This window comes from Myodes glareolus, chromosome 17, assembly GCF_982192425.1.
Source record: "Myodes glareolus chromosome 17, mMyoGla1.1, whole genome shotgun sequence".
NCBI lineage: Eukaryota > Metazoa > Chordata > Mammalia > Rodentia > Cricetidae > Myodes > Myodes glareolus.
In genome coordinates, this window is record NC_142042.1 from 41,059,651 (window position 1) to 41,085,478 (window position 25,828).

At 45.3% G+C, this 25,828-nt stretch overlaps 1 protein-coding gene across 4 annotated transcripts in view; it reads left to right on the plus strand.

Moving 5' to 3' along the window:
- The window catches only part of Cdc14a (cell division cycle 14A), a 161,491-nt gene that overhangs the window by 93,663 nt on the left and 42,000 nt on the right, over window positions 1–25,828 (plus strand). For all 4 annotated transcript variants that reach the window (XM_085677789.2, XM_085677788.2, XM_048456674.3 and 1 more), the window contains 3 exons: window positions 7,776–7,863; window positions 13,274–13,504; window positions 20,309–20,447. In XM_085677789.2, coding sequence (XP_085533915.2) covers window positions 7,776–7,863; window positions 13,274–13,504; window positions 20,309–20,447 — 458 coding nt within the window. The remainder of the gene's footprint in view (window positions 1–7,775; window positions 7,864–13,273; window positions 13,505–20,308; window positions 20,448–25,828) is intronic.

The following is a 25,828-nucleotide window of genomic DNA, read 5'->3' on the forward strand; positions in this document are numbered from 1 at the left end:
GCGTGCCCCCTTCCACCTGCCAGTCAAGGCTCTAAAGCACGCCGTTTGTAATCAGCCAGATAAATAGTTTAAGCATTCCAACAGCCATATTTAGGAATGCTAAAAAATGGTGAAAGTGTTTTAATTAATATATTTAAGTAATATATTAAGAAACAATTAATATATTTAAGTAATATATATTTAAGTAATATATAATGTAGTACTCCCACATATTTTAACATACAGTTAACACAGAGATCATTAATGAAGTATTTTACTTTTTTTTTTTAACGTTAGGTCTTCAAAGTCTAGTGTGAAGTTTGCCCTCTGGCATACCTGATTTTGGTCTGTTCACATTTTAAGTTATAGTAGCCATGGGTATCCAGAAGAAAGATCCCACAAGAACGACAGGCTTGGCTGTGTACATCACGTGTCCTCCACTGTGACACGTGACGCGAAGCCTTGGGGACGCCAGACAGGGTTTATCTTCTTGCTCTCTCTGATCTGACTATTCACGTGAGAGTCCTTCACGATTGTCCAATTTGGAAGGTTTGGAGAAAGACGTCTCAGGAATTTGGCTGTTTTCATGTGACCCACACACAGATGGCTCATTCCCTTCAAGACTGAGAAATAGCACCAGACATGGGTCTTGTAAAATGCCCTCCAAATGCGGTCTCTCCAGGGTCCATGCCAGCCCGTCTGTCCTGCTGCTCACACTCACAGTGCTCAAGCAGGCCGAATTTTGCAGCAGTACTAGAAATATCCAGAAACAACCAGTCAGGCAGTCAAACAGTCAAAGTCACCAGACGACAGTCTGCGAGCTCCCTGAACAGTCAGTGTCAAAACGTGTGCGGTTTCTAACAGGGCTCGTGAGGTATTCCCAGTGAACCCGAGAACTAAGACAGCAGCCCCTCCTTTGAAATCTAGCTATGGATCAGCTCAGAAAGATCACATAGACCTTGTGTCCTAGGGAGAAATGGTGACGCTGAAAGAGCCCTAGTGTTCAGTTGCCACTGACTCTGTGTACCTGCGTATACATGGACAGTGCGCCCTCTAGTGGTGACGCCGGTGCCGAACCTTCCGCTTTGAGGACCCTGGCTTAGTAAATTGTCTATACACCTCGTGTGTGTCAGCGTTCCCTGTGTTAGTTTGGGAGGAGATTGTTCCTGCCTAACAGACCTAAACTCTATGGGTTTAATTTCTATCCACCAGGGAGGATCCAAAGTTGGATCATCGATTTGTTCCCTCTGCTTTCCAGAAGGTATTCTGTTTTTGAATAGTGGCCCTTGAGCAGGTGACCTCCCAGGATAACACAGAGGGGGATTATCTGCTAGCAGTACCTTGTTACTACTAACAAGGAGAAAGGAGCTTCAGCGGTGACGTTTAGTGTGTGTGTGTGTGGGGGGGGGTGGATAGGGGGGTTCTCATCCCTGTCATTCACATTTATTACCTCTCTTTTGGTCCATGCAATTCCAGAGTTGCCCTAAGTAGGTGATTAGGTTTAAAGTTTGAGATCAGCTTCAGAACTTAGCAATGAGATTGCTTTCTTTGAACTGCTTTATATCTGTCACCATCCCCCACCCTGATAAAACTGCCCCGTTTTTGAAGAACACTTCTTTGTGAAAGGGCACTGTCAGATGGAGGGGCACTTCCCCCATCCCCCGCAGACTGTCTAGTTATTGGTGACTTGACCTTGTTCTCTTAGGCTTTGTTGATCTGGCCACGTCTTGACCTGGCAGTGAGAGGCACCTGCCTATTGTCTGCTTGAGCACAGAGGTGCTGCTGCTTCCGCAGGCACAGGGCTTCTTATTGGTTTTACCACGGCGCCCAAAGAGCACGATTATATTTGTTCAACGCCCAGTAAACACAGGTCACACCTGTTGGCAGCTGAGGCCTCCGCTTGTCCCAGCCCCTGCCCAGGCAGCTCCGTTCTGATCACTATGACGAGGAAACTTTTTTCAAAAAGTGACACCTGGACTCGGAAGATGGCTCAATCCGAAAAATGTTTGCCCAGCAAGCATAGAGGCCAGATTTTAGATTTTCAGAACTTACCCAGAAAACTGGCTTGGCCGTGTGCAGTCTGCAATCCTAGCACTGGTGGAGGTGGAGGAGAGGGTTGAGAGGAGAGGGTTGAGATAGGCAGCTCACTCTATTTACACGGCTCTCCTAGAAGCCGTTCCCAGCCCTTGTCGCTCATCTCGAGTAGTGTTAGGGGATACTGTTTCCACGTCTGTGTCTTCCGTGTACCCTGTGTACTCTGCTTGTGGGCAGAAATGGTGTCTTATTTGTCTTTGCGTGAATAAAGCTACCCCCTAGCAGAGTAGACACACCACAGGCACAGTTGGTGTTTAGGGAATGAAATAGCGGACAGGCTGATGAGTCCGAGAGCTTCAAAAGCAGAGTGCAGCGCCGCTCAGGGCATCTCGGGAGAGCTAGTTTCAGTGGAAGCTGATCAGAACCTTTTGCTTTTTTGCTTTTGAGATTATAATTTTATTACAACATTTCTCTCTAACCTTTCCTCCCTCCAAACCCTTCTGTGTACCCCTCCCCACTCTCCTGCAAATTCATGGCCACTTTTGTCCCTAATTGTTACTGTGTGTATCTGCATATACATATATCTCTCAATATAAACTGCTCAGTCCATATGATACTACCTATAAATATGTTTTTAGGGCTGATTGTTTCCGTTCATGCTCTTCCCTGGGGCAGACCAGGTCTCCCACTTCCCGATTTCATCAGTTGCCTGTGTCGAGTTGAAACCTCATGGGCTTCTTTCTGTTCAGTTTGGTGTGTTCATTGGTGTAGCACCTGTTCAGCTCACAGTAAGGCAGTCGTGTTGGTAAGACTTTATGGGTGTAGCTTCCGATATTGCCAGGAGACACTATCTCCCTGCAAACTCTCTAGACCGAGATGTTTAACTAAGAACCCATTCTGATTTTGTAGTACCCTTCCAGGGAACAGATAACTCCACTTAGAGTATTTTTTAATCTAACATTCTCCCACCTGAGCTATTTCGACTTTAAACTACTCTTTGAAATGATGTACTTTTTTTCCCTCATTAGCTTATCTGTATTGCGAGACTTTATGACTTAACAAAATCAATTTGCAATGTAGATCTAAGATCGGGTTCATATATGATGCCAACTTAGTTTCTTATATGGTTTGGGTATGTCAAGGCTGACCTTGTTCTTCATTACATAAGTAAACTGTTACCCTAACCAGTGGATGTTGACTCTTGACTTTCCCCCTTAGCGTACTCTGTGAGACCCAGTGAAGTTTGTTAGGTCTTCCATCCCATGTCCACAGCTGGAGTCAGTGTGTGCTGGGGCAAGGCTGAGCTTGGGAGTGGCTCTGTAGAACAAACTGGAATGGAATCTGGATGCTGCTTAGTCTGTGATCTTCCCGTGTTTAGAGACTGTGGGCAGGGCGGTGTACTCCTGGCCTGGGACTGGGGTCAAGCAGGCCCCAGAGTGCAGGTGTGTGGGCATGTCCTCTACCATCTGGCGCAATTATGGAGGTACAGCTCCCGTGGGGATCTGGCTATGAAAACTATTTGAAGCATGTTTCTGGAGCCATCCTGTTGTATTTTTTTCTCCACTCAAAGGCCACAAGTTTAAGGAAGTCAGATTCCTTCCTGGCTACTCCAGCTGTTGCTGGGAAGGGACCCAGGGTTTCCACGTGTGCTAATAAATCACGCACATTGCCAGTTACACATCTTATTGACGAAGTCTATAAAATGTTTTAGATTTTCCTCCCCTAGACAATCCCTCATGTGTTTTTCCTTCCTTTTAATTTATTGTCTGATTTCTTTTCTTTCCTTCCTCTTCCTTCCCTGATTTATTTCTTCGTATTTTTTTGTGTTTGGATTTTGCTTTTCTGAGACTGGGTCTCACTGTAGCTCAGGTGGCCTGGAACTCATAGCAGGCCCCCTGCTTCAGCTCTCTGGGTGTTGGGATGACAGTTACCTTCTTTTACTAACTTCCAAGCTATTTGAGATGTGGTCTCTAGAACTAGTATGGTCTGATGTTCCTGCCGGCATAGGAATATTCCCAAACCTAATAGGTCGGGTTTGGTCTTCTTCCTCGGGCAGCTCCGTGGCTCATCGCTAATTGTGAAAACATTTTCCTTCCTTACTTTGGAAGGCGGTGGGGCTTACATTTCTCTTGCTGCCATCTCTGGTCATCTTTTTTAACCTTTTAAGTCTTTTTGTTCCCTTTGCTCACGTTGGGATCCTGCTATCATACGACCTCATGATTTCCGGTTGAACACGCTTTCTGTGTTTTGAGTACACTGGCTTTGAAGTTTCAATAACAGCATGTTACTTCTGTTCCCAGGCCTCATTCCTTGAGCATTAGAAATGACATCAGCAAGCATACTGGAGTTTTGTATCCTGTGGTTGAGTCTGCAGGGGTTGTCCACTGGCTGAGATTATTGGGACAAGCTCTCTCTCTTTCTCCCATCCCTCTCCCTTGCCCATGGCCTGTCTTCCCTACTGTCTGTCTCCCTTGCTCTCCTAGGCAGCCCACAGTGGACACACCCCAGGTCTTCCACCACACTCCCATTCAAAAGCAGAGCTTACACAATAATCTGGAGTTTGCTGCTTCTCCAGAGCCAAAGAGCATGGAAACTTAATTTTAACCCAACAACTCAGATACAGATTATACTTCCAGCTCATAAAAGGTCCAGCTTCATGGCACTGTTTACATTTTGTAGTGAAGCTGTGCTATTGGTGTGAATTCACTGTTTTGGAGCTTAAGAAAAATGCAAAAGCATCTTTAAGATGACTTTCTAGATAGACATTGCACTCTATCTGCCCCCCCTCCTGTCTGGGGATCCTTTTGGGTGGTACCCAGCAAGTCTGGTGCAGCTCCTCTGTAACGGAAGAGGCGGACAGTAATAGTGCTCTCTTCCTGGGGTGATGGCAGGGATTAAATGAGGGGCACGCTGTAGTGTTTTGCAGAGTGGAGCTGTAGCTCATATTTGCTGTTACCATTCCCAAATCAAAGCGATGAGGATACCTCTACCTATTTTATGTGTTGCACCAGGTTACAGTTCTTAACACATGCGTTCTGGGAAAGCATGCATGATAGAAGAATAGGAATGTAACGGCCGGCTAGACGGCTGATAGTGGTAGTCTCGGCATCAGCCTGAAGGCCTTTTGGCTTTTACTGATGACCTGTGGCAATGGTAACAAGTCCAGACATTTGGACTGGAAAGGGTATTTGTGAATAGTACACCAGAGATACACATGTATTTCTCGCAAGTGTAGAAGCATGCTTTCAAGTTAAACTCCATTTTAAGAACAGCAACTTAGCTATTCAAGAGAAATTGTAATCTTTTGTGGCCTGGAGAATCCTAGAGCATGGTCGGTTACAGCATCTAGACACATCCATTCGAGAAATATGACGTTTGTCCGCCTGGGGCTCTTCTTGTAGTGTAGATCATCTGCCGTTTTCTAACTGGTATCCGGTGGTAGCTTTACATCAGCCTAGATGCTGAGCCAATGGCCCTTGTCTCATCCTCCCTTAGATGTTTCTTTAAAAAATGGTGTAGGGCTGGAAAGTATCTGAAGTTTCTGTTTGATCTCGATTCTTTAAAGTTTAATCAGGAAAACAGGTTTGTGTCATTTTAAATATTCTGTCATTAACACCTTAGGGGCATGGATGATGGTTCTGGGACATCACCAAAGCAATTTACGTTGTATTAGGTCAGCTAAAAGCCGTAACCTTCTTACTATTTTTCTTTCAAGCTTAAATCTAAGACCTAAATCCTATTGTTCATTCTACAAACCTTTCCCAGGCTGCTCAATAGAGCCTAACATCACCTAATGCTTACCATTTAAGGTCGGAAGGTTCACAAGCACAACTCTGTTGATACTGTAGTGAATTTATCTTGCTGATGTACTATAGTGGCTTTAGCTCACTGCCTCTATCCAGTGACTGATTATACAGGGTTACTGTTTAACCAAACAGATGGCTATAATCAAAATGAACAGATACTGTAACACAATATATTCATCTAACCTCTTTAGGGGTCAAGGACACAGAAATAGTGAAGACAGATAGCCACTGCCTTCTACTGTTGATAAGGGATTGCTTTTGTCTGTTGAAAATTGAAGTCTATGCTTAGTCTTGAATTTTTACAGTGTATTAAGCTGACTCAAGGGCATTTTGAATCTTTCACTTCGACTGTTTCATTTAAACAAGAAGCTGTTTAATTTCTTAGTGTAAAGTTATACATTTGATTCTTTATTGCAATTGTTACAAAGAGATAGCTACATATGTGCTTATATGTCTGTAAGATCTTAGGGTCTTATGAAGAGAGTATGTTTATTAGGATTAGGCTACTACAGGGGCTATATTTTCAGGATGGCGTGTAAAGTTTCCTTAGTATCTTATGATTGGAAAGATTTTAGGAATTAGCCAGCCACGTTTTGAATTTCGTGGCGGTGGAAATGGGTCACACAAGCGAAGCAGTTCCTCTGAGTTCCTTGACGTTCAGATGCATTTGATGTGTGTTTATTTTGTGCTTGCTGAAGAGTTCAAGCACTGGCTCAGACGCCTATCATGGATGCCCTCTTATAAACCAGAGGAGGAGTTCTTTACATGGAAACCGTTGCTTCCCTGATGAAGATAGAGACATGGAACCAGGGGTGGAGTGGTTTGTGTGCAGGTGTGAATATTTGTAATGCATTACCCAGAAGTCTCCCAGTCACCTGCAATGCCTTGGGCTATAACCCATCCCTGTTCCATCCCTGTTCCAGTTAATAGCTCAAGGAAAGGAAGAAAAAGGGAGGAGGTACTGGAACTAGGCAAGGTGACCCATCTTCTTGGTCTGTAGGCCTTTTCTAACAATCACTTTGAGTATGGAGACCAAAGGCTAATGCTAACCAATCATTCACCCTGCAGATACATTTCACTTGGTTTCATAGGAGTTAAAAGCTTATCGAAAGAAGGATTTCACGGAAAAATCTAGTTGAAAGATCTGACCCAGTAAATCAGCTTACCAGGGTGATTAACCAGAGCTACAAGTGGCTGTCCTATTGCCAGAGGTTTTGAGTGAATTCAGAGGCAGTGGTTTGCAGTGGTAGTCTATGGGTCGTGACCCCTGGGGGTTCAAGCGACCCTTTCACGGGTATCGCTTTAGACCATTGGAAAACACAAATATTTATATCATGACTCATAAGAGTCGCAAAATTACAGTAAGGAAATAGTAACGAAAATAATTTTATGGTTGGAGGTCCCCATAACATGAGGAACTGTCACCACGAGGTGGGGTCTCAGTACTAGGAAGGTTGAGAACCACTGCTCGAGGGTATAATGTGTCCCATTCCGCCTTCCTGACAGTCTTTAAATCGGCACCAGAAGTAGACATCAGCTCCACTCAACAATAACAAAAGCAACCAGGAAAAGAGGGGAATGTGTTTATTGTGGATTATTATAATGATTATTACCATGGTCATGAAAGGACTTAGATTTTACGTTTTCTCTTACCTCAGCCTATATATTTTATTTTTGTTGGAATAAACACTATTTTCATCTTACTTCATTGTAGACTGACCAGGAGACATAACTTTCAGACAATCTAAATATTTTGTCGTTTGGGTAGAATGCAGGGACTTTACAAATAGCGTTTTGTAAATCAAGTGCACCTTGAAACTGCTGTCAGCTTTTTTTCGTTCAAGACCCGTTGATCTAGTACTGAAAGCATGATAAGTGGTTTTATTTGTAAAGACTGCTTAAGTTGCATAAAAATTATAAACTATTTTCTTTTCTTTTTTCTACAAATTCTGCCAGCGAGTTGAAAATGGGGACTTCAACTGGATTGTTCCAGGAAAATTTTTAGCGTTTAGTGGACCGCATCCTAAAAGCAAAATTGAAAATGGTAGGTTGTGTTCTCTTTTACCAACTAAACGTTTATTTTAGTTCAATTTCATTACTTCCTCTATTTCTGAATCTGTTCTTTTCCTTTGCTAATATCTTTTAAGGAATATTTGTTTATAAGTTTCAAAATTAAATGGTACATTAAATACTAAACTTATAGTATGTGGCACTACAACCTGTTTTATTTTTATTTTTTAAAAGCAGATTTATTTTTTATGTGTATGTGTGCATGCATACATGCGTGTGTGTGTGCCTGTGTGTGTGTGTGTGTGTGTGTGAGAGAGAGAGAGAGAGAGAGAGACAGAGAGAAAGAGAGAGAGAGAAAGAGAGACAGAGAGAGAGATAACTGTCCCATTTAGGGTTGAGCACTCAACTTATTCTCAGCTTCTAACTGAATGTATGAACTCTGCACTGACAGCTGCTCACAGCTTCTCTGACCGTGGTTGTGAGCAGTACTGGTTTGTGGCTTGAACAGATGTTTAGAAGGCAGTTTAGCAGGGTGTTCAGTTAGCAAGATGACAGCAGTAGATATCTCCCCTGCCTCCCACCTCCCAGGGCCTATGACAGCCCCAGTTTTGTCCAGGTTTATAGTTCCAGGCATGGGTTCCCTCCCATGCAATAGACCTGAAATTCGAGCAGAAAGCTGTTGGCTGCCCCCGTAGAGTCAGGCGCTGTTGAACACACAGTGGACACATCCTTGCCTGACAGGTTGGTCCTGTAGTCTGTAGGATCCACAGCTGGGTAAGGCGGTTAATACTTTCTTTCTCAGTAGCCTGCATCTTCTGATGTTCTGAAAGTTAGCTAGCAGGGAGGGGGTTTTCAGGTTAACTCCAGTTTGATTTTCCTGTGTCCTCCATCCAAAGTAGGCTGTGTCATCAGCAGTAGGGTCTTACGATCCAGCTATGGTGGACAGCCAAGGAAAAGCTGTTGCTAGGAGGAAGCCGTATAGTCAGGAGAGTTGTTGTTGAGTCTTCAGGGTGTGTTTGTATGAGCAGAGAGAGCAACTAGGGCATCCATTGAGCCACCTTAAGTCACGCTGTTTTGGCAGTGGGGAAAGAGCAGGCCTCTTTTTTTTTTTTTTTTTTTTTTTAAATAAGTTTGAACCAATGATTTATAACTATAGAATGAAACACATATTTTGGATTTTAGATTTCAAAACTTTTTTTTTTAAATGGACAATGCCATACCCCCCCCCCCCCCACCACACACTCTCGGGGGTTGGAGGATAGCTTGAGACAGAGAATCCTGGAAATCTGAAGTCTTAGTAGGGAGGCTGAAGCCTGGCTCTCTGTCCCTTACTGGTTGCGGGACCTGCAGTGAGCTTCCTAACTTCTCTGAGCATCGGTTCCTTGTATAGCCCAGTGTGGGGAGTTGATGCTCACCTCAGGCATCTAGTGAGGATTGGAGGAGATACCAGATGAAGGGTCTTAAGGCGTCAGGTCCGTTAGCGGCTACACAATTATATTTTTATCACTGATGAGCTAACCAGCACATTATCATACACGGACCAGTCGCTTCAGCCAGCTTTTCTTCACTTTCCCACCCTTAGAGCGAGTGCTGGGAAGAGATGAACTGAAGTCTCTTTTAGCTCTGAAATTGTGTGTGGTTAGCCTGCTCTTTTGCGCCTCTGGGTCCTGAGCCTCTCTGATGCCATGTCGCCATCTAGTGGCGAAATGGAGTAAGGGTTGGGTGAGCCACCCATCAGCCCTGGGTAGACTGATAGGTCCCAGCAAACCACATTGCTAAAAAACTAGTTCCTCATAACAAGTGTCCGAACGCGATGATAACACTGCCACACACTCGTTGAGAAGTCATAGGATGTTTGGATTATTTCTTGACTTTAGTTAATTCAAAGACATTTTAAGAGTTTCTTTAGTTTGTTTTTAAAAACCCCATGCTATTCCCCTACTTGGTTGTAAGTTGAGCCTTACCCGAAATAAGCACCGGCCCAGGTGCTGGATCTGAGAGTGTTTAAACGCTGCCTAGCTACGTGAGCCTGGACAGTAAGCCATCCGGGCATTAGTTATTCTGTAATGGTGGGGTTTACCGAGATAATCCATATGGGGCACTTTATATGGTGCCTGGGGCACAGCACGTGATTAGGTATTGTTACTGTCATCATCTCAATGTGCAATACCATGTGTTTACCAGTATGCCCCAGGTGCTTTCTCCAAAGATACCCACGGTTTCCCTTATAGTTTAGGTGTCTTAGCCCAACCTTCCATCTACTCCTCCTGAACATTCATGTATAGGCAGAAATTCTCACACCTTGGTGGTAGAGACACCAGATAGGCATCAAACTTGGCAGGGGCCATCAGGGATGTTCAAGGGATGCCAGGAACCCATGCAGCTGCTACAGCCAAGCAGGGCTTCCCATGGACTCGGAGTCCCTACAAAAGCTTTTATTTCCTCACGACAACCCTTTGCCCTGAGCTGGTTGTTTGGAAATTATCTTACCAAGGAAACCAATAGGGAAACAGATTTGACTTCCATAAGTAGAAAAGCCCGTGCTTTCTCTCTGTGTATAAAATTACTGTGTCCACACAGGAGATAAGTAAGCTTCTTGTAGCCTGTTCTCGCAAATGTCAGGCTGGGATTGATAAACCCTGCCTTCCAGTTCTGCCTCCATCTTTGTTGACCGCGGCCAAGTTCACCAGCTAATGCTCTTCCTTGCAGGCAGTAGAACCAGTTCTGTAAATGAGCTAAAATGACATCTCTTGGCCTACGTGGGGTAGCTCACAGATGCCAAGAGAAGCCCGAGAACTAGAAAATGGGCAGTGACCAGAAGAAATAGAATATCTTCAGGGTTCATGTAGGAGAATGGGAGCCACGCCTGGAGACTCCAGACAGAAGGAAATTTTATTCACGCATTTTTATAAGACTTTTAAAAATTAGCATACATGGTATTAGATATCATTGTGGTATTTTGGAAAAAAGTGTGTTTGAGTAGAGTTGCTTCTCTACCATCCTACCTACTGCCCCTATACCCCAACTTTCTACCATCTTACCTGCTACCCCATACCCCAACTTTCTACTATCTCACCTGCTGCCCCCTATACCCCAGTCCCCCACCATCTCACCTGCTACCCCCATACCTCAGCCTCTCTTATTCCCTCCCCCAGTTTCTGTTCCCACTTTCACGTCTCTGTGCCCCTCTGACCGTCTTTCCTCTGCTTCCTTAGTGCCTCCTTTCACCCTCTCTTGCTCTTCTCTCTAGTTTTCTAGCTTTATTTGTATCTCTGTCCATAGCTACAAATACAAGTATACTACAAACTAGGACCCACATATGAAAGACAACATGTGGTTTTTGTCTTTCTTAGCATGGGTCGCCTTGCCCAATATTATACTTCCCAGAACTGCCCATCTTTATTTTTTTCCTTCAAATTTCATTTCTTTACAACTGAGTAAAAGCCATGCAAATTGGTACCACATTTTCATTATCCACCCATCAGTTTATGGACATTTAGGCTGATTCCAATTCCTTTCTATTGTACATAGGGTAGCAATAAATGTGAATGTGTACATATCTCTGTAGCAGGATTGAAGTCCTTTGGATATAGGTTCATGAGTTACAAACTAGGTCTTTACGGTCGATCTGTTTTTAACTTTTCGAATGACCTCCATGTGGCTTGCCATAATGGCAGTACTAGAGTACACTCAACCCACAGCGAATAAAGGCTTTTCTTTCCACATATCTACAGAAGCACCTGTTGTCTGACCTGATGTCAGCCACACGCAGGCAGGGAATTTAGTACAGAGTGTTTGTCACAGTGAAAACTAGCAAGAAAGACAGCCATGAAAAGTGGAGCGGGTTCTGGAGAAGGCAGGGAGTCCTCTTAAGGCTGGAGATGGGAGGACTGAGGATCACGGAGGCTGGGGATAGGAGGCCCGAGGACCATGGAGAAGGAGGAGGAACTTCAACAGGTGCTCAGAGGGACTACCCACTGCTGTGTAGATTTGGGGTTTGAGGAGTGGGCACCCTGAGGCTCTGCTGCCAGAGAAGACATCTGGCTTGTGCAGGGCATGCCGAGCTAAGCTGGGAGTTCTGACGGAAGTGCTGTCAGAATAAGAAGAAAGCCTTTCTTTGGTCGCCCTATCATCTCTCCTACTTTGAGAGCAAACAGGAAGGATGCTGGAGACGTAATTTGCATATAGACTAGCACGCAGTCTTAGAATTACAGAGTATGGCCTTGAAGGGCTGGCTTGGAGCCGAGAGAGAGAGAGAGAGAGAGAGAGAGAGAGAGAGAGAGAGAGAGAGAGAGAGAGAATACCACTGACGGGATGAGCAGGCCACGGAACCAGGAGCACAGTGTGCAAACCCTCTGGCTCACTCTCTGAAGCCCCTCATCCCGGTGAACTCCACATGAGGTCAGTTCACTTATCTGGTCTGCCAAGAATCTGCCAACAGTTGGTGAGCCCTGAATGGGTGAATCCCAAATGACTGATAGGTGGTAATTGGTGTCTTAGGAAATTAGTCTTTTTAGTTCCTGGGGTTGCAAGGGCTTACAGTGGTCCAAATTCCCAGTGGTCACTGTGGATGATTGGCCAAGAATAGATCAGTGGCCCAGTTCCCTCCGAAGCTCCCAAGAATGCTCACTTAGTGGGGGGCATGCCAGGGCAATCCGGAGATTGTCTCCCCCACCCTAAAAGTGTTTCCCAAAAGTTACCCTCTTAACTTCCTTTGAAATGCTAATATTTTCAGTTGAACACACATATATTTATGCTACACGTATGATTGATTATACCAATGTATACACTGTGGGGTGGCTGTCAAATTTAACACGTGGATCCAGCCCAGCACACTGCTTTTAATTATAGTCAACATGTACACTAGGTCATATTCCTCCTGTCTATTGGACCCCTGTGGCCACCATCTGCCCACATGTTATTGTAAGGAGGTAACTTTGAGAAATCTTATATGCTGTGATTTGGACATTGCAAATAATAATGAGTCATAACCCTGTTTTGCAGGGAGTCATACTGTAGATGGAAACTGTAGCTCTGGCTGCAAAAGAGCTCTAACTGTAGATGCAATACATTTGTTAAGTAAAGAACAGTATTCAAGGGGGACTATCGCCACGCCAGTACTGCCCCGCACATCTGAATACTTCAGAACTGCCTTTGTTTGGGGCTCCAAGACTGTGCGCCAGCATTCGGATAACAGAGGTTGCTACTTTCACCTTTAATGAACTCTTTCCAATACAGAGAAGGTTTTGGGTTTTTTTTTTTTTTTCGTTGTTGTTGCCCCTGGTGTTTACAGTTAGGTCAGCCGCTGTTTTGCCGGCTCCTCTGTGAACTTTCACACTCTCCTGAAACAATCTTAACTTCCCGAGAGCAGTGAGATTCGAACACTGTACTGTTTATTCGAGATGGACTCCGCCTCTCTGCTCACTGCCCCTGTTTGCCTATAGGTTACCCTCTCCATGCCCCCGAAGCCTACTTTCCGTATTTCAAAAAGAACAACGTGACAGCAATCGTGAGACTGAACAAAAAGATTTACGAGGCGAAGCGCTTCACAGACGCTGGCTTTGAGCACTACGACCTGTTCTTCATAGACGGCAGCACCCCCAGCGACAACATCGTGCGAAGGTTCCTGAACATCTGTGAGAACACGGAAGGGGCCATCGCGGTCCATTGCAAAGGTGTGCTCGAGGTCTCGGGGGCTGTGCTTGGGAAGGGCGGACCGGTGCAAGACCGGGGGTGATAGAAAACAGCGGGGTGCTTTCTTTTGTATTAGACTGTTGGGATTTGAGCCTATTTGAATAATCCCTTCCTAAAGGAAGGATTAATCGGATTAATCGCCTTGCTGGTGGCCCAGCTTTCTTGACAAATCAGAGCTTGGAGTTTTTCTAAGCCCTGGCTCTCTGATCATCAAAAGTAGGGGAAGCACAGGGGTGGCCTCAGGCCAGAAAAATCATCTTTCCTTTGGGAACGTGTTGAGAGGGAAACGCTGTTGGCCCCTTGTCCCCTTTCCCTTCAGAATTATCTCTTCTCCATACTCTTCCACCGTCTGATGTTTAGTGCTTCCGTGTTGGAGCGTGAGTGTGTGTGTGTGTGTGTGCTCACGCGTGTGTAGGTCAGAGTTCGTAAACAGGTGTGTCTTCCTCAGTCACTCTTCAAGGTGGTTTCTTTTTTTATATATATTATTTTTTATTGTTTTGAGACAGGGTCTGTCACTGACCTAGGATCCTGCCTTTTTGGTTGCACTGGCTGGTCAGTGAGCGCCAGGAATTCTCCTGTCTCCCCCTTTTCGACTCTGGATTATAGGTGGTTGGCGATTACAGTGCCTGGCTTTATTGTGGATCCTGGGGCTCTAATCGTGGGACCCCATGCTTGTTTGGCAGACATTTTACTGACTGTTGTCCTAGCTCCCCTCCATTGCTTTGTTTCAATGGTTTCTCCACCCTCTTCTACCCCGATTCCACCCCTCTCCTAAGTCCTATGCCTTATAGAATGGAGGGTCGTTCCACCTGCTGTTTGATGTGGGGTTATTTTCGAATTAACTGGTTTAGCTGTGCAAGGTTTACCTAGCCTCTGGAATGGGCACCCCGATCAGAGTATAGCAAGTGTAGGCCTGTTGCAACAAATCAAAATGCAGGATTCCCAGTTAAACTTGAGAGTTGCGTAAACGTCGAAAGAAGCTCAGATTCCGCTGCAGGTTTTCCAGTTTTGCGGTCTCAAGATTTCAGCTGAAACAAATCACTCCTGCGAAGGGAGCCTCTAGTTCGCCTCCCGCAGCTCTTCACGGTGCCGCGAGGTGGCGCTGCTCACACGGCTTTGTGTCCACAAAAGGGTTTTGCATTTTATGCAAATCGTCCAGTAGGTGTTGGGGATGGTACAGTTCTTTTCATGTGCGGAGCGCTGCTGTAACTGCCTTATTCAGACAGTGTGGCTTTGCTTCTGACAGAAATTAAAATACCATTTTGTAGGCCCTTGTTTCTATGTTTAAGATTTGAGTAGGTGGAGGAACTTTGCTGAACATGTGAGCTGTAACAGCGATGCGAAGCTGCATTCTCCCAGCAGCCTGGAAGCGAAGCGCACGTGGCCCTGGATTTAGGAATGGCTCCCGAAGTGGGGCTGCAGCCACCTTTGACGCAGCTCTTGTGCGGTCCTCCTTCGCGAGGGGTAAAGCCTGGCTTGCAGGACAGTCCTTTGGACTAGGTGCTCCGTTCTCACTAGCTTGTTTCTGGGCTCTTTTCCCCAGGCAGGGAGCTGGCTTGTTCTGAATGTGTTTCGTGGGCACCCTAAGTTTGTTTTATTGTAACCCTCCCGGCAGGAAGGAAGATACTCTAAATAGAGTCTTGTGCCAGCTGCCTTTGGCTCTCAGGCTGTTGAGATAATGGACCCCAAGAAATTGAATTTTCCTCAGGAATTTCGTGCTGGGAGAAGGAAAAGTCTGAAGCCTGGTGTCAGCTAGAGGGATAGCTCTCTCTCTCTCTCTCCTCTCTCTCTCCCCCTCTCCCCGTGGTGTGTATGTATTTCACATCACTTGAGAGCTTGTAGGATCAGGGTCACTTTGCAGGTCTTAAGGGGTCACTAGACCTCTTTGTTCCTCCGCGCACTGAAGCGCCTTGACCGTATCTCCTTTTCCGATTTCTGCTATCAAATGTATCTTTAATTAGACCCCTGAGGAATGGGTGACTGAACCTGGCTCGTTTTGTGTGTGTGTGTGTGTGTGTGTGTGTGTGTGTGTGTGTGTGCAGGGCAGGGGTGCTGTTGGGGTTCAGGCTCCGACCTTAACTCTGGTAACAGCATTGCCGTATTGTTTGCTCAGACACAGACAAGGCCGGTGTTTCATGTGTCAGCATAACCCGAGGGCTTGTGGATTGTGGTGGTGAAGGCTCAGAAGGAGATGCTCCTATCATCTCCTTCAAAGTTTCAATGTATATGTCTGTCTGTCTATCTATCTATCTATCTTTCTATGTATAAAATCAGCATTTTTCCTATGAAATTAATTTGGCCTTTCCTCTAGTCAATTGTTTTACTATTACTAGGTCATGTGTCTATTTGTGTGCTTATAAGCCATATTTTGACTCAACAAATTCAAGGGAGAAGGCAAAGCTTTCATTTTTTATTTAAAAAATATTCATATAGTATTTTTTTAAAAAATCATTTCTCCCCCTCCTCCGACTCCTTCACTATCCTCCTTACCTCCCTACCCACCTACCCTTATGTTCTGTTTCTCTCTCAGGACAACAAGAAAACAAAACAAAACAAAAAAAAATGAAAATCAAAACCAAAATCAATAAGTTCAAACAAAATAAAATGAAATGAAAACCCCTACCCCCACAAAAACATGGCCAACTACTTCTGGGTATGGGATCTGCTCTGAGGTGGTTAACATATACAGTGAGACTCCACTGGGTTGAACAGATTTCCCTTTGCTGGCAGGTGTCTATTGCAGATAGCTTCTCACTTAGGGGTGGGGCCCCATGTTCACTTCCCCTCTCACTGATGGGACCCTTTCTAGCTTGAACATGTGTGCAGATCTTGTGACTGCTGGGGCAACCGCTGTGGGAGTGCTGGCCCTGCCCTTGTGAGCTCACATGTGTGCGTCAGTCTTGTTCTGCGGTAGATGGGAATGAATAGATCCTCCAGTGTGCAATGTGCAGAGAGAGAGATACTTTGGAGCACTTGGTCCTAAATGGGATAAATTTTTACCCCCCCGCCACACCACACATCACACATATACATATATACACCACACACACACATACACACACCACACACACACATACACACACACACCACAACACACACACACCACATCACACACACACCACATACACATCACATCACACATACACACCACACACACCACATCACACATACACACACCACACACAGTACACACACACCACACACACATATATACACCACACCACACACATACACCACATCACACACACACACACACCACATACACCACACATCACATCACATATACACCACACACCACATCACATATACACACACACCACACCACACACACACACCACATCTCACACATACACACACACCACACACACCACACACACACACCACATCACACATACCACATCTCACACACACACACATACACACACACACATACACACACACACCACATCACACATACACACCACACATACCACATCACACACACACACACACACACACACACACACACACACACACACACAAGGTTCAGGGATCTAAGTGGAAGCGGAGGTAGAGCAACTGTAAGAGCCAGAGGTGGTGGATGACACCAAGGAAACAGTGTCTTCCAGACACAGCTTTCATTTAAATGTAGTGTCTCTCTTGGTAGTTCATCACGTCTAAGACATACTGGGGAAAGAAGGCTCTGGGGTTCAATATTTTTGTTATAGGTCTTCTTTGTATATCACTTACCTGTGAATGTTTGCCTCTTAAGAAATAAATATAGTCCAAAGCTACACAGAGAAACGCTGTCTTGAAAAACAAAAACAAAAAAGAATATTAAAAAAGAAATGTTTATACATTTTTCCCATCACAGATTTTCCCCAATATTTCCACGTCACTTCTCTAAGGTGTTGAAGTGAGTTTTTATGGAGGACGTCACACTTACATGAGATGCTACTTAAATATCAGGTGGCTCCATCCTTTCCCCCCACTTGTTCACACATGTAGGATTCTTCTGTGAGGTCACGCGAACCTTTGGCTTAATTGCAGATGTTTTATTTTTAATGGCGTACTTAGCTACCTGGGCTTGCTAATTACTTTGACATCTGCCCTGATTAAGTCAGCTTAATTTTCTGGAGAGTCGAGCAGCACTTCGTGTTTTAATTGCGCTCAAAAGAGGTGGAAGGGCGCCTCCTCTCCTTTGCTAAATGAACTCTCATGGGGACTGCAGAGAGTGTCATGCGTCAACATGCAGGGTTACATGGAGGCGTCCGACACAGCCTCGTGCAAAGGTGTGAAACCCACAAACCAGTGTCCGCGGTCCCGTCTGTGGTTGGTCACAGGGATGGCTGTGAATACAAGACATTTTCTAGCAGGAATATTAATCTCCAATGCAGCACTGCTGCTATTCTGTTGCGCGCATTTTGATGCCCTATTGGGAATCAAAAAAGGACTGGCAGTCTGAAGCACTTGGAATAAATAGGGCACCATGCACCCTTGCCAGGCTGTGCCAGGGAGCCCTTTAATTATGGATGCTTTCACATTTTTGCTAAAGTTTTAATAGAAACTTAGCGAAGTACTCCTATTCTGTTCCCTGTGGTAAGAGCTCCCAACTATTGAGTGCTAAGTAGGTTCTTTTTATAGACCTAAAATTATAGACTCCTTGCAAAAGGGGGGGGAAGCAACTTCAGTTTCAGAGAAATTTGAAAATTTGCAGCACCACCTTTTGGGTACGAGTGGGATGGGGGAACCTGGCTGGGGGCACAAGGCAGCTCCGTGCATGAGGAGCGGTTGGGGGCATCTCCGTGAAGAAGCCCACCTGCTCTGCAGACAGGGACCCAACCTGGAAAGCGAGGAGACTGGCTGGTCCTGGCACCTGCTCTACTGTGCTTGGCTGTGTTTCCTCCGTGCCGTTAGCTCTCCAGAGAATCAATCTAGCAATTTCTCCACACTAAAGCGAGAGTCCAGCGCCGACTGTGTTTAACTTTATCTCTTATTGACGTCGATGTTTGGTCTGGGACAAAAGGGTGCTTGACCGTAGGACACACACGCCTGCCTCATCTTATAACAGTGGATGTGTGCTTTCAAAACGGAAAGGTGAACGGGAGGGCCACACCAGGCGCTAAGGGCATGAGCAGGACTGCCCTTTGTCCTTTCCTTTTCCTGTTTGATGCGCATTCTAAGCGGTAGCGCTGTCAAGTGGCTGGACTCCTTGTGTTGGGTAAAATCCTTTTTATTTTTCCCTGCATAAAGTACAGATTTACAAGCGGGGAATAGGTACCCGTAGCAGTGCAATATCATGGTGGGCGATGAGAAGGAAAATGTCTATAGATGCCCCCGGGAAGCGGTAATATAAAAAGGTCAGATGGCTCAGCAGGTAACGACGCTTCCTGTCGAGTCTGCCCACTTGAGTCTGATTTCTGGATCCATGCGGTGGAGGAGATAGCCGGCCCTTGAAAGTTGCTTTCTGAACTCTACATACACATGCATACCACAGATAAGTAATGTCATTAAAATAACTACGGAAAACTGACTTAAAGACATTCGTTTTCTATGCATTGACACCCCTTTAATTAGATTGGGCTTAAAAATTGATAAACAATAGTGTATATTTCACCATGGGACATTATGACTGTTTAATGTTGCATTACATAATCCTGGGAGATTAGATCATCTTCATTATTTGACCAAGGAAAGCAGAGAAAGGGGCCTTTGAAAATACAATATTCTGTTTCTTTTTCTTAAGTCAGTGGTATTATTTATGTATTTCAGCACCAGGGATTTGAACCTAGGGCCTCATGCATGCTTGACAAACTCCCTGTCACTAAGTTAAGAGTCCTAGCCCTAGACTATTTAGAAACAAAGCTATTAACTAGAATCTCTCTCTCTCTCTCTCTCTCTCTCTCTCTCTCCTTCCTCTTTCTTTCTGATAGGGTCTCACTATTTATCCCAGGCTGGCCTTGAACCTCATGATCCCCCTGCCTCTGTCTCCTCTAGTCTAGGATTACAAGCATGCACTGCCACACCTGGTTTTTCTATTTCCTTTTCTAATGAAATGTTTTTAGGGATGAATTTCAGGGTTAGAAATTTTAGTCATTTTAAAATTCACTGTGACCCAACCAAAATGTCTTACTAATTCATCCGTCATTCCTTATTGCTGTATCCCAGCCCCTCTTGATCATCTTTGCACCCCTGCCTCCTTCCATCCTTCCCTTCTGCCATCCTTTCCTCCCTCCCAGCCAGTTTCCTCTGCCAGATCCACTTGTTTCTATCCTGTCTTTCTCTTACCCTAAAAGGCGGGGCAGTTTCATTTTGTGCTTTCCATTGGTGAAAGAAAAATGTAGGTGGTTTTGTTTTGTGTTGTTTTGTCCCCTTTTTACAGACTGGGGATTGAACCAGGGGTGTTGTGCATGCTTAGCAGGTGCTTTGCTATTAAATCACATCTCCAGCCTGAAAAATGTATACGCATGCACACACACACACACACACACACACACACACACACACACACACACACTTTGGTTTTCCAAGGCAAGGTTTCTCTCTGAAGCCCTGGCTGTCCTGGAACTCACTTTGTAGACCAGAGTGACCTCGAACTTAGATATCCTCCTGCCCCTGCCTCCTGAGTGCTGGCCTCAAAGGTACCGTCCATTGGGGGGAAAATGTGTATTTTTACATGAGAGAAATTGTGGGAACATCAGCCATGGCTGCTGTCATTGTGCTAGAATCCAGTGGACAGGGGCATCCCCCTGTTTTTGTGGATACAATTGCTACACTCGGCATTTCTTCTGTTTCCTTTCCTACAGCTGGTCTGGGAAGAACCGGGACGTTGATAGCCTGTTACGTCATGAAGCATTACAGGTTTACACATGCTGAAATCATTGCTTGGATCAGAATTTGCCGACCAGGCTCTATCATTGGACCCCAGCAGCACTTCTTGGAAGAGTGAGTACCCTTGCCTGTGACTGTACTTCGTTCTTGCCCCTGGTCCTTCCTACTTCTTGTTCCCCAGCCCTGGACCGATTATGAAATGGCTGCGTTGTTGGAGAAGGCGGTGCCTCGGGTGGACTATTGTTGACTTGACAGCTAAGGTGCTCTGATCCCGTACTTTCTGTCTCTCAGATCAGGCGACAGTGAGAAGAACACACCATCCCTGCCTACCCCTTTTCTGTCATCTTCTCTGATGTGGCTACAGCGCAGTTTTTGTGTGTCATCTCGCTTGGCACTGTTCATTCCCTTCTTTTGTTTGCGTGTCTAAAAGCAGAATGACTTAAAAAAAAAACCCTCACAGCTGGGGTCAGTCACTGGGTTTAGGGAGACGAGCAAGCTGCTAGTGAAACTGCAGCTTCTGGCTTCGTGCAAGAAGGTGTGGAGGAATGGAAAGGTAAGACGAGGTGTCCATCCTGGTCCAGGTCGCCGCCGGCTCTCTGCTCGTCAGTCGGGAATCCCTTATACATCCACTGTGCTTCTGCCTTTCCTTTCGACCCCAGGCCGCCAGGTGGAAAGGCACGCTTTGTAAGAATGCTCTTTCTAAAAATATGAAGCACTTTCGCCAATTTACCAACAAATGGGGGGGGGGGGGGTTTGATTTGTTTTGAGGTAAGGTAAGGTTTCGGATAGCTCTGTTTGACCTTTGTAACATGAGGGGCTGGCTTGTTTGGGTTTCTGTCCTGCCTGGCCCCCCAGCTGTTTAGTCCCAGAGAAAAATCACACTGAGATCTCTATAAGTTATAAAGCTGATTGGCCCATTAGGTCTAGCCTCTTACTGGCTAACTCTTTCATCTTGTTTAACCCATTTTTCTGATCTATTTTAGCCATGTGGCTCAGTACCTTTTTCAGTGGGGCAGCTCACATCCTGCTGCTTCGGTGATCTGGGCAGGAGTGGGAGGAATCAACTTCCTCCTCCTCAGAATTCTCCTGCTCTCCTTGCATCATTTCCACTTCCTGTCTGGTTTTCCCACCTACACCTCCTGCCTGGCCATTCAGCGTTTATTTAAAACATGATTGAGAGAATACAGACAATTCTCCTGTACCAGACCTTGACCTCAATATGTAGCTGAGGATGACTTTGATGCCTTTGCTTCTACCTTCTGAGTGCTGGGATGGCAGGTGAAGTGAGACATGGCGTTGGGGATTGAACCCAGAGTGTTTCGAATGCAAGGCAAGTGCGCTAACCACAGGGCAACACTTCCGTTCTCACAGGGGAGGAGATGAAGTGGTCCTAGTTGCCTTCCGTCCACTTTGAACTTTGAACATACTCTCCATTGCTCATATCTTAACGCAGACACTCCCATCCTTTGCTTTCCTGTTGGAATGACTCTGTTGACTAACTCTGTCTTTTCTATAGAAGGATTCTATTCTGACATAAGTCAGTTTAGTTTGGATGAGGCGACCTACGTTAGAAAGAGATCCAAGGAAGCTTTTAAGATCTGAAATGATTAAGAAGTCTGAGCCCGCGGGATTATTGGTCGACCAGTCCTCCAGGGAAAAACTGCTAAGAAAACAAGTATCGGGAGATGGGCAGGAAAACCTCTGCCTGACAGCGGGAGGCGAAAGTGTAATGAGTTTTACAGAAAACTTATGCTTAGATGGGGTCGTTAAAAAGACAGACATGTCTAGGCTTTCCCCCGTGGGAACAAACATAATTAATCTGTTGTTAGGGTTTATTCTTAATGAGACTCCCAACCACAGGCTTCCGCTGGTTGCCTGTCATGCATTTTATGCCTCTGCAGCACGGGGTGAATGCCATGTGCCTATTATATTAATTGCTTGGTAATATTGAATAAGTGGCCTCCAGGTTCAAAACTCGAAACCCAAGTGTCCCTAGACCTAGTTGCTTAAGCCATTTTCTCAGTCTCAAAGTGACCTGTTGGAAGGCAGCTTCTTCGAAAGGTACATCATTTCCTTCTGGTTCTCTGCTGGGCACAGCTAGGACCCAGGACACCACTGTTTCAGGTCACCGTTTTATCCCCCCCTCACGATGTCAGGGTTCCCCATCCTCCCCCTTTCTCCTCGTGTCCACCTCCCAACGCTCTCCCCACCCCATTTTTCTCTGCCTTCTCTCGGAATGGTACCAGAAGAAATTAGGGTCACCAGGCAGCTGTGCTCTGGCTTGAAGCAATGCCTTTCATCTGTAGGTGCACACACTATAAGACTTTGGCAGCATCCTTCGATGTGAGTCATACTACAGTTTTCAAAGTATCTGCCTATGCAAACTGGTGTGCGGGAATGACCTACTTCCATAGCTAAGTATTGTGATGCTTGGATCAGAACCTCCCAGAAGGTAGATTTCTTTTATACTTAGTGAGAGGTTTTAAACTTGCATGGACTAATGCCCGTGTGGCTCATGGGTTCTCCCAGCACTCTCTTAGCTAGTCTTCTTCAGGATTGTGTGGTCCAGGGCTGTTCTGCCAAGTATCAAAGAACTTCTTACTGTCTTGTTCTCTCCTCTTGGGCCCTCTGTTTTGCCTTTTCCTAGCCCGTGATTGGTGTAGCTCCTGGGGGATGTCATTTGGTGTAACTGGGACACACATTGATTCAACAGCTGCGTATTGTTTGCAGGCTTGTACCAGACAGCCTTCTGAGGACTCTGAAGGGCTGCACTGGATAAATAAGTTTACTTACTCTCCCTCTCCCCATACTTCCCGTTATTAGTCTTAGAAACTTTATTTCAAATGCCCTTTTCCTGCCACTTTAAACACAGCACTGAGCTTTCTTCTAGGCGATTTTGTGTTAACAGCGATTTCTCTTTGGCTCTTTTCCTGTGTTGCTGCTGAGAGCCGACAAAAGGCTTTCTCTGTGAAGTGTAAACAGCTCAGAAGAGAGCTTGTCTCATCTTTTTTTTTTTATCATGCACCCCTAAGTTCCTCACGAGGGGACTTCGGAGTAGTTAGTCTCTGCCTCGCTTCTCTGGTGTCCCAGTCACTGGCTAAGAATTAGCCTCCCAGGAAGAAAGATTTATTTGAACTCATGGCCTCCGAGGCCCATGATTGCTTGGCCCTGTTGCCTTTGGGTGAGCTGCAAGGCCGTGCATCCTGGCAGGCGGCCGATGGAGGAGCAAAACAGCTGGTTCCACCTGGTTATGGCTGGGAAGCACCCCACACCCAGTGACTTCACTGGTGACTTAAGTGACTTAACTTCCCTCTATGTTTCATCCTCCCATGGGACAGGGGCCAACCATAGAGACCTTTGGGGGGGGCGCATTTAGCATTTTTTGACATTTGCTGTTACAATTGTCTAGGTTTTGGGTTTTGCTAATAATATTTCATTTTCCTGTCGAGATCACTCTTGTCTACCTTTGAGATTGTGTCAGACACGGCAGGGCCCTTCCTTTCCTCCTTCCCACCCTTCGCTCTTTCCTTCCTTTCTCTTAAACATGCATTGAAAGCCGCTATAGAGGCACCTGGGAAGTTTCAGCAGAAGTGACAGCTTGGTTTTTGACCCATAGAGTTTATACTCTGGGGTTAAGGAGAAACGTGCAAGCAGAAAATGTCTAAATTACACAGCATCTCTGATGGATACCATGCAGAAAAATAAACCAGGAGAGAAAAATGCGGTGGAGGTGGAGGAGAAGGCAGCTGTAAATAGGGATTGCAGTAGAAAGCACAAAGCACGTGGAAAACCTGGAAGACTTTTTCTGATTTTATCTTTTTCCTTCTGGTTTAGTTTTCAGTCTGACAGGTAGACGGCATATACACGTATGGTATGCACAGTGGTCTGAGCTGTGCATGTATTATGGAGTGGCTGACTAAGCGGATTAACAGATGTCTCTCCTCACTTACTGTCATCTGATAAGGCACAAACATAAAAATCCACTCTTTCAGCAATTTTCATGTGTATGGTATGTGGCTGTTAGCCGTCGACATCATTCTGTACCAACAGCCTGGTTGAGCGTATTCTTCCTAACTTTGGTCAACATCTCCCAACCCTTCACCCCCAGCCTCTGGCGGCCATCATTTTTCTCTCAGCTTTTGTGAGTTTGATGTTTTAGTGTTTGTACAGCAAGGGACTGCGGCATTTGCCTTTCTGTTCTTAGCTTATTTCACTTAACATAGCCCTCCAGGCTCTTCTGCTTTGTTGCAAATGGTGGGATTTCCTCTTTTTTTCTGTTTGTTCACTTAAGTCTGAATGCAATTACAGAATACCCTGCTTTCTTCGCATGGATGGATACTTGGTCTGATTTCTTGGTTATTGTTGCTTATGCTGTAGTGCAGACAGGCACACAGGTGGTTCTTCAACGTACTGGTGCAGTACTGAGTTACTCAAACCATCTTGCCTTTTTTTTTTTTTCTTTCGAGAACTGTGCATACTGTTCCCAATAACAGCCATGACTTACGTTCTCCATGGGGGCAATGCGGCCAAGAGGGTCTCACTGAAGGAACAACAGTTGCCCATGAGAATGTCTGGGAGGCCCTTGGGTTACAAGGGAGAGGAATAGCAGGTGATACCAGAAGGTATAGAGGTCAGGCCACTCAGTGTCCCGAGATTTCATCAGCTCTTTTTATCTATTTATTAGTTTTCTTTATTTTGTGGGATTGTGAAAAGTCAGTGAAGGTATCAAAAACTTTTATTTTAAGGTAATTGTTAATTTGCGTATATTCAGAAATAGTAGTGAGAGATCCAGTGTGCCCTTTGCCTGTTCCCCCAAGTCCCTAACCCTTCCTAGACCAGAGTGTGGCTTAACCAGGATGTGGATGTTGGTGCGGTCAGTGGGGCTTGTCCATCCCCGCCAGAATCCCTCGCTGTTCCTGCTTCTTCCCAACTCTGCTGTCTAAACTCCTGGATGCTGTGGGACACACACAATCTCACTCAGGCCTTGGAAGGCTGAGGCAAGAGCAGCCCAGGTTTGAGGACCCAGCCTAGACTACATAGTGAGACTCCCTGTCTCACTCAAATAAAGAATAGCAATTTTATGGAAATTTATATAAATGTGCATAACCGTGGGGATCAGTGCTGTCTATCAAGTGTGATTCTCTGAGAGTCACTTTTCAAGGACAGTAGTCCTTGATGTAGACATACCTATTGTCATGCTGAAGGTCACCTGAACTGTTTCGAGTTTTTTGCCTTTACTGTCAGAGATGTCATAAAGGTGTAGGCTTTTATGTGAACATGTGACCACATGTTTTCATTTCTTTGTGCTAAGTATCATTTGTGTGACCTCTTTCCTCATACCTTTGAGAATAATCTTGCCTGTATCTGCAAGCAGTCTTGCTGGGATTTTAATTCCACAATGTTAAATGTTGAATCTTGACTAATGACAAGACTTCTGATCCATGAAAGTATCTGTGTATCTCAGTCTGTTTTGGTTTCATCGGCCATGTACAGTG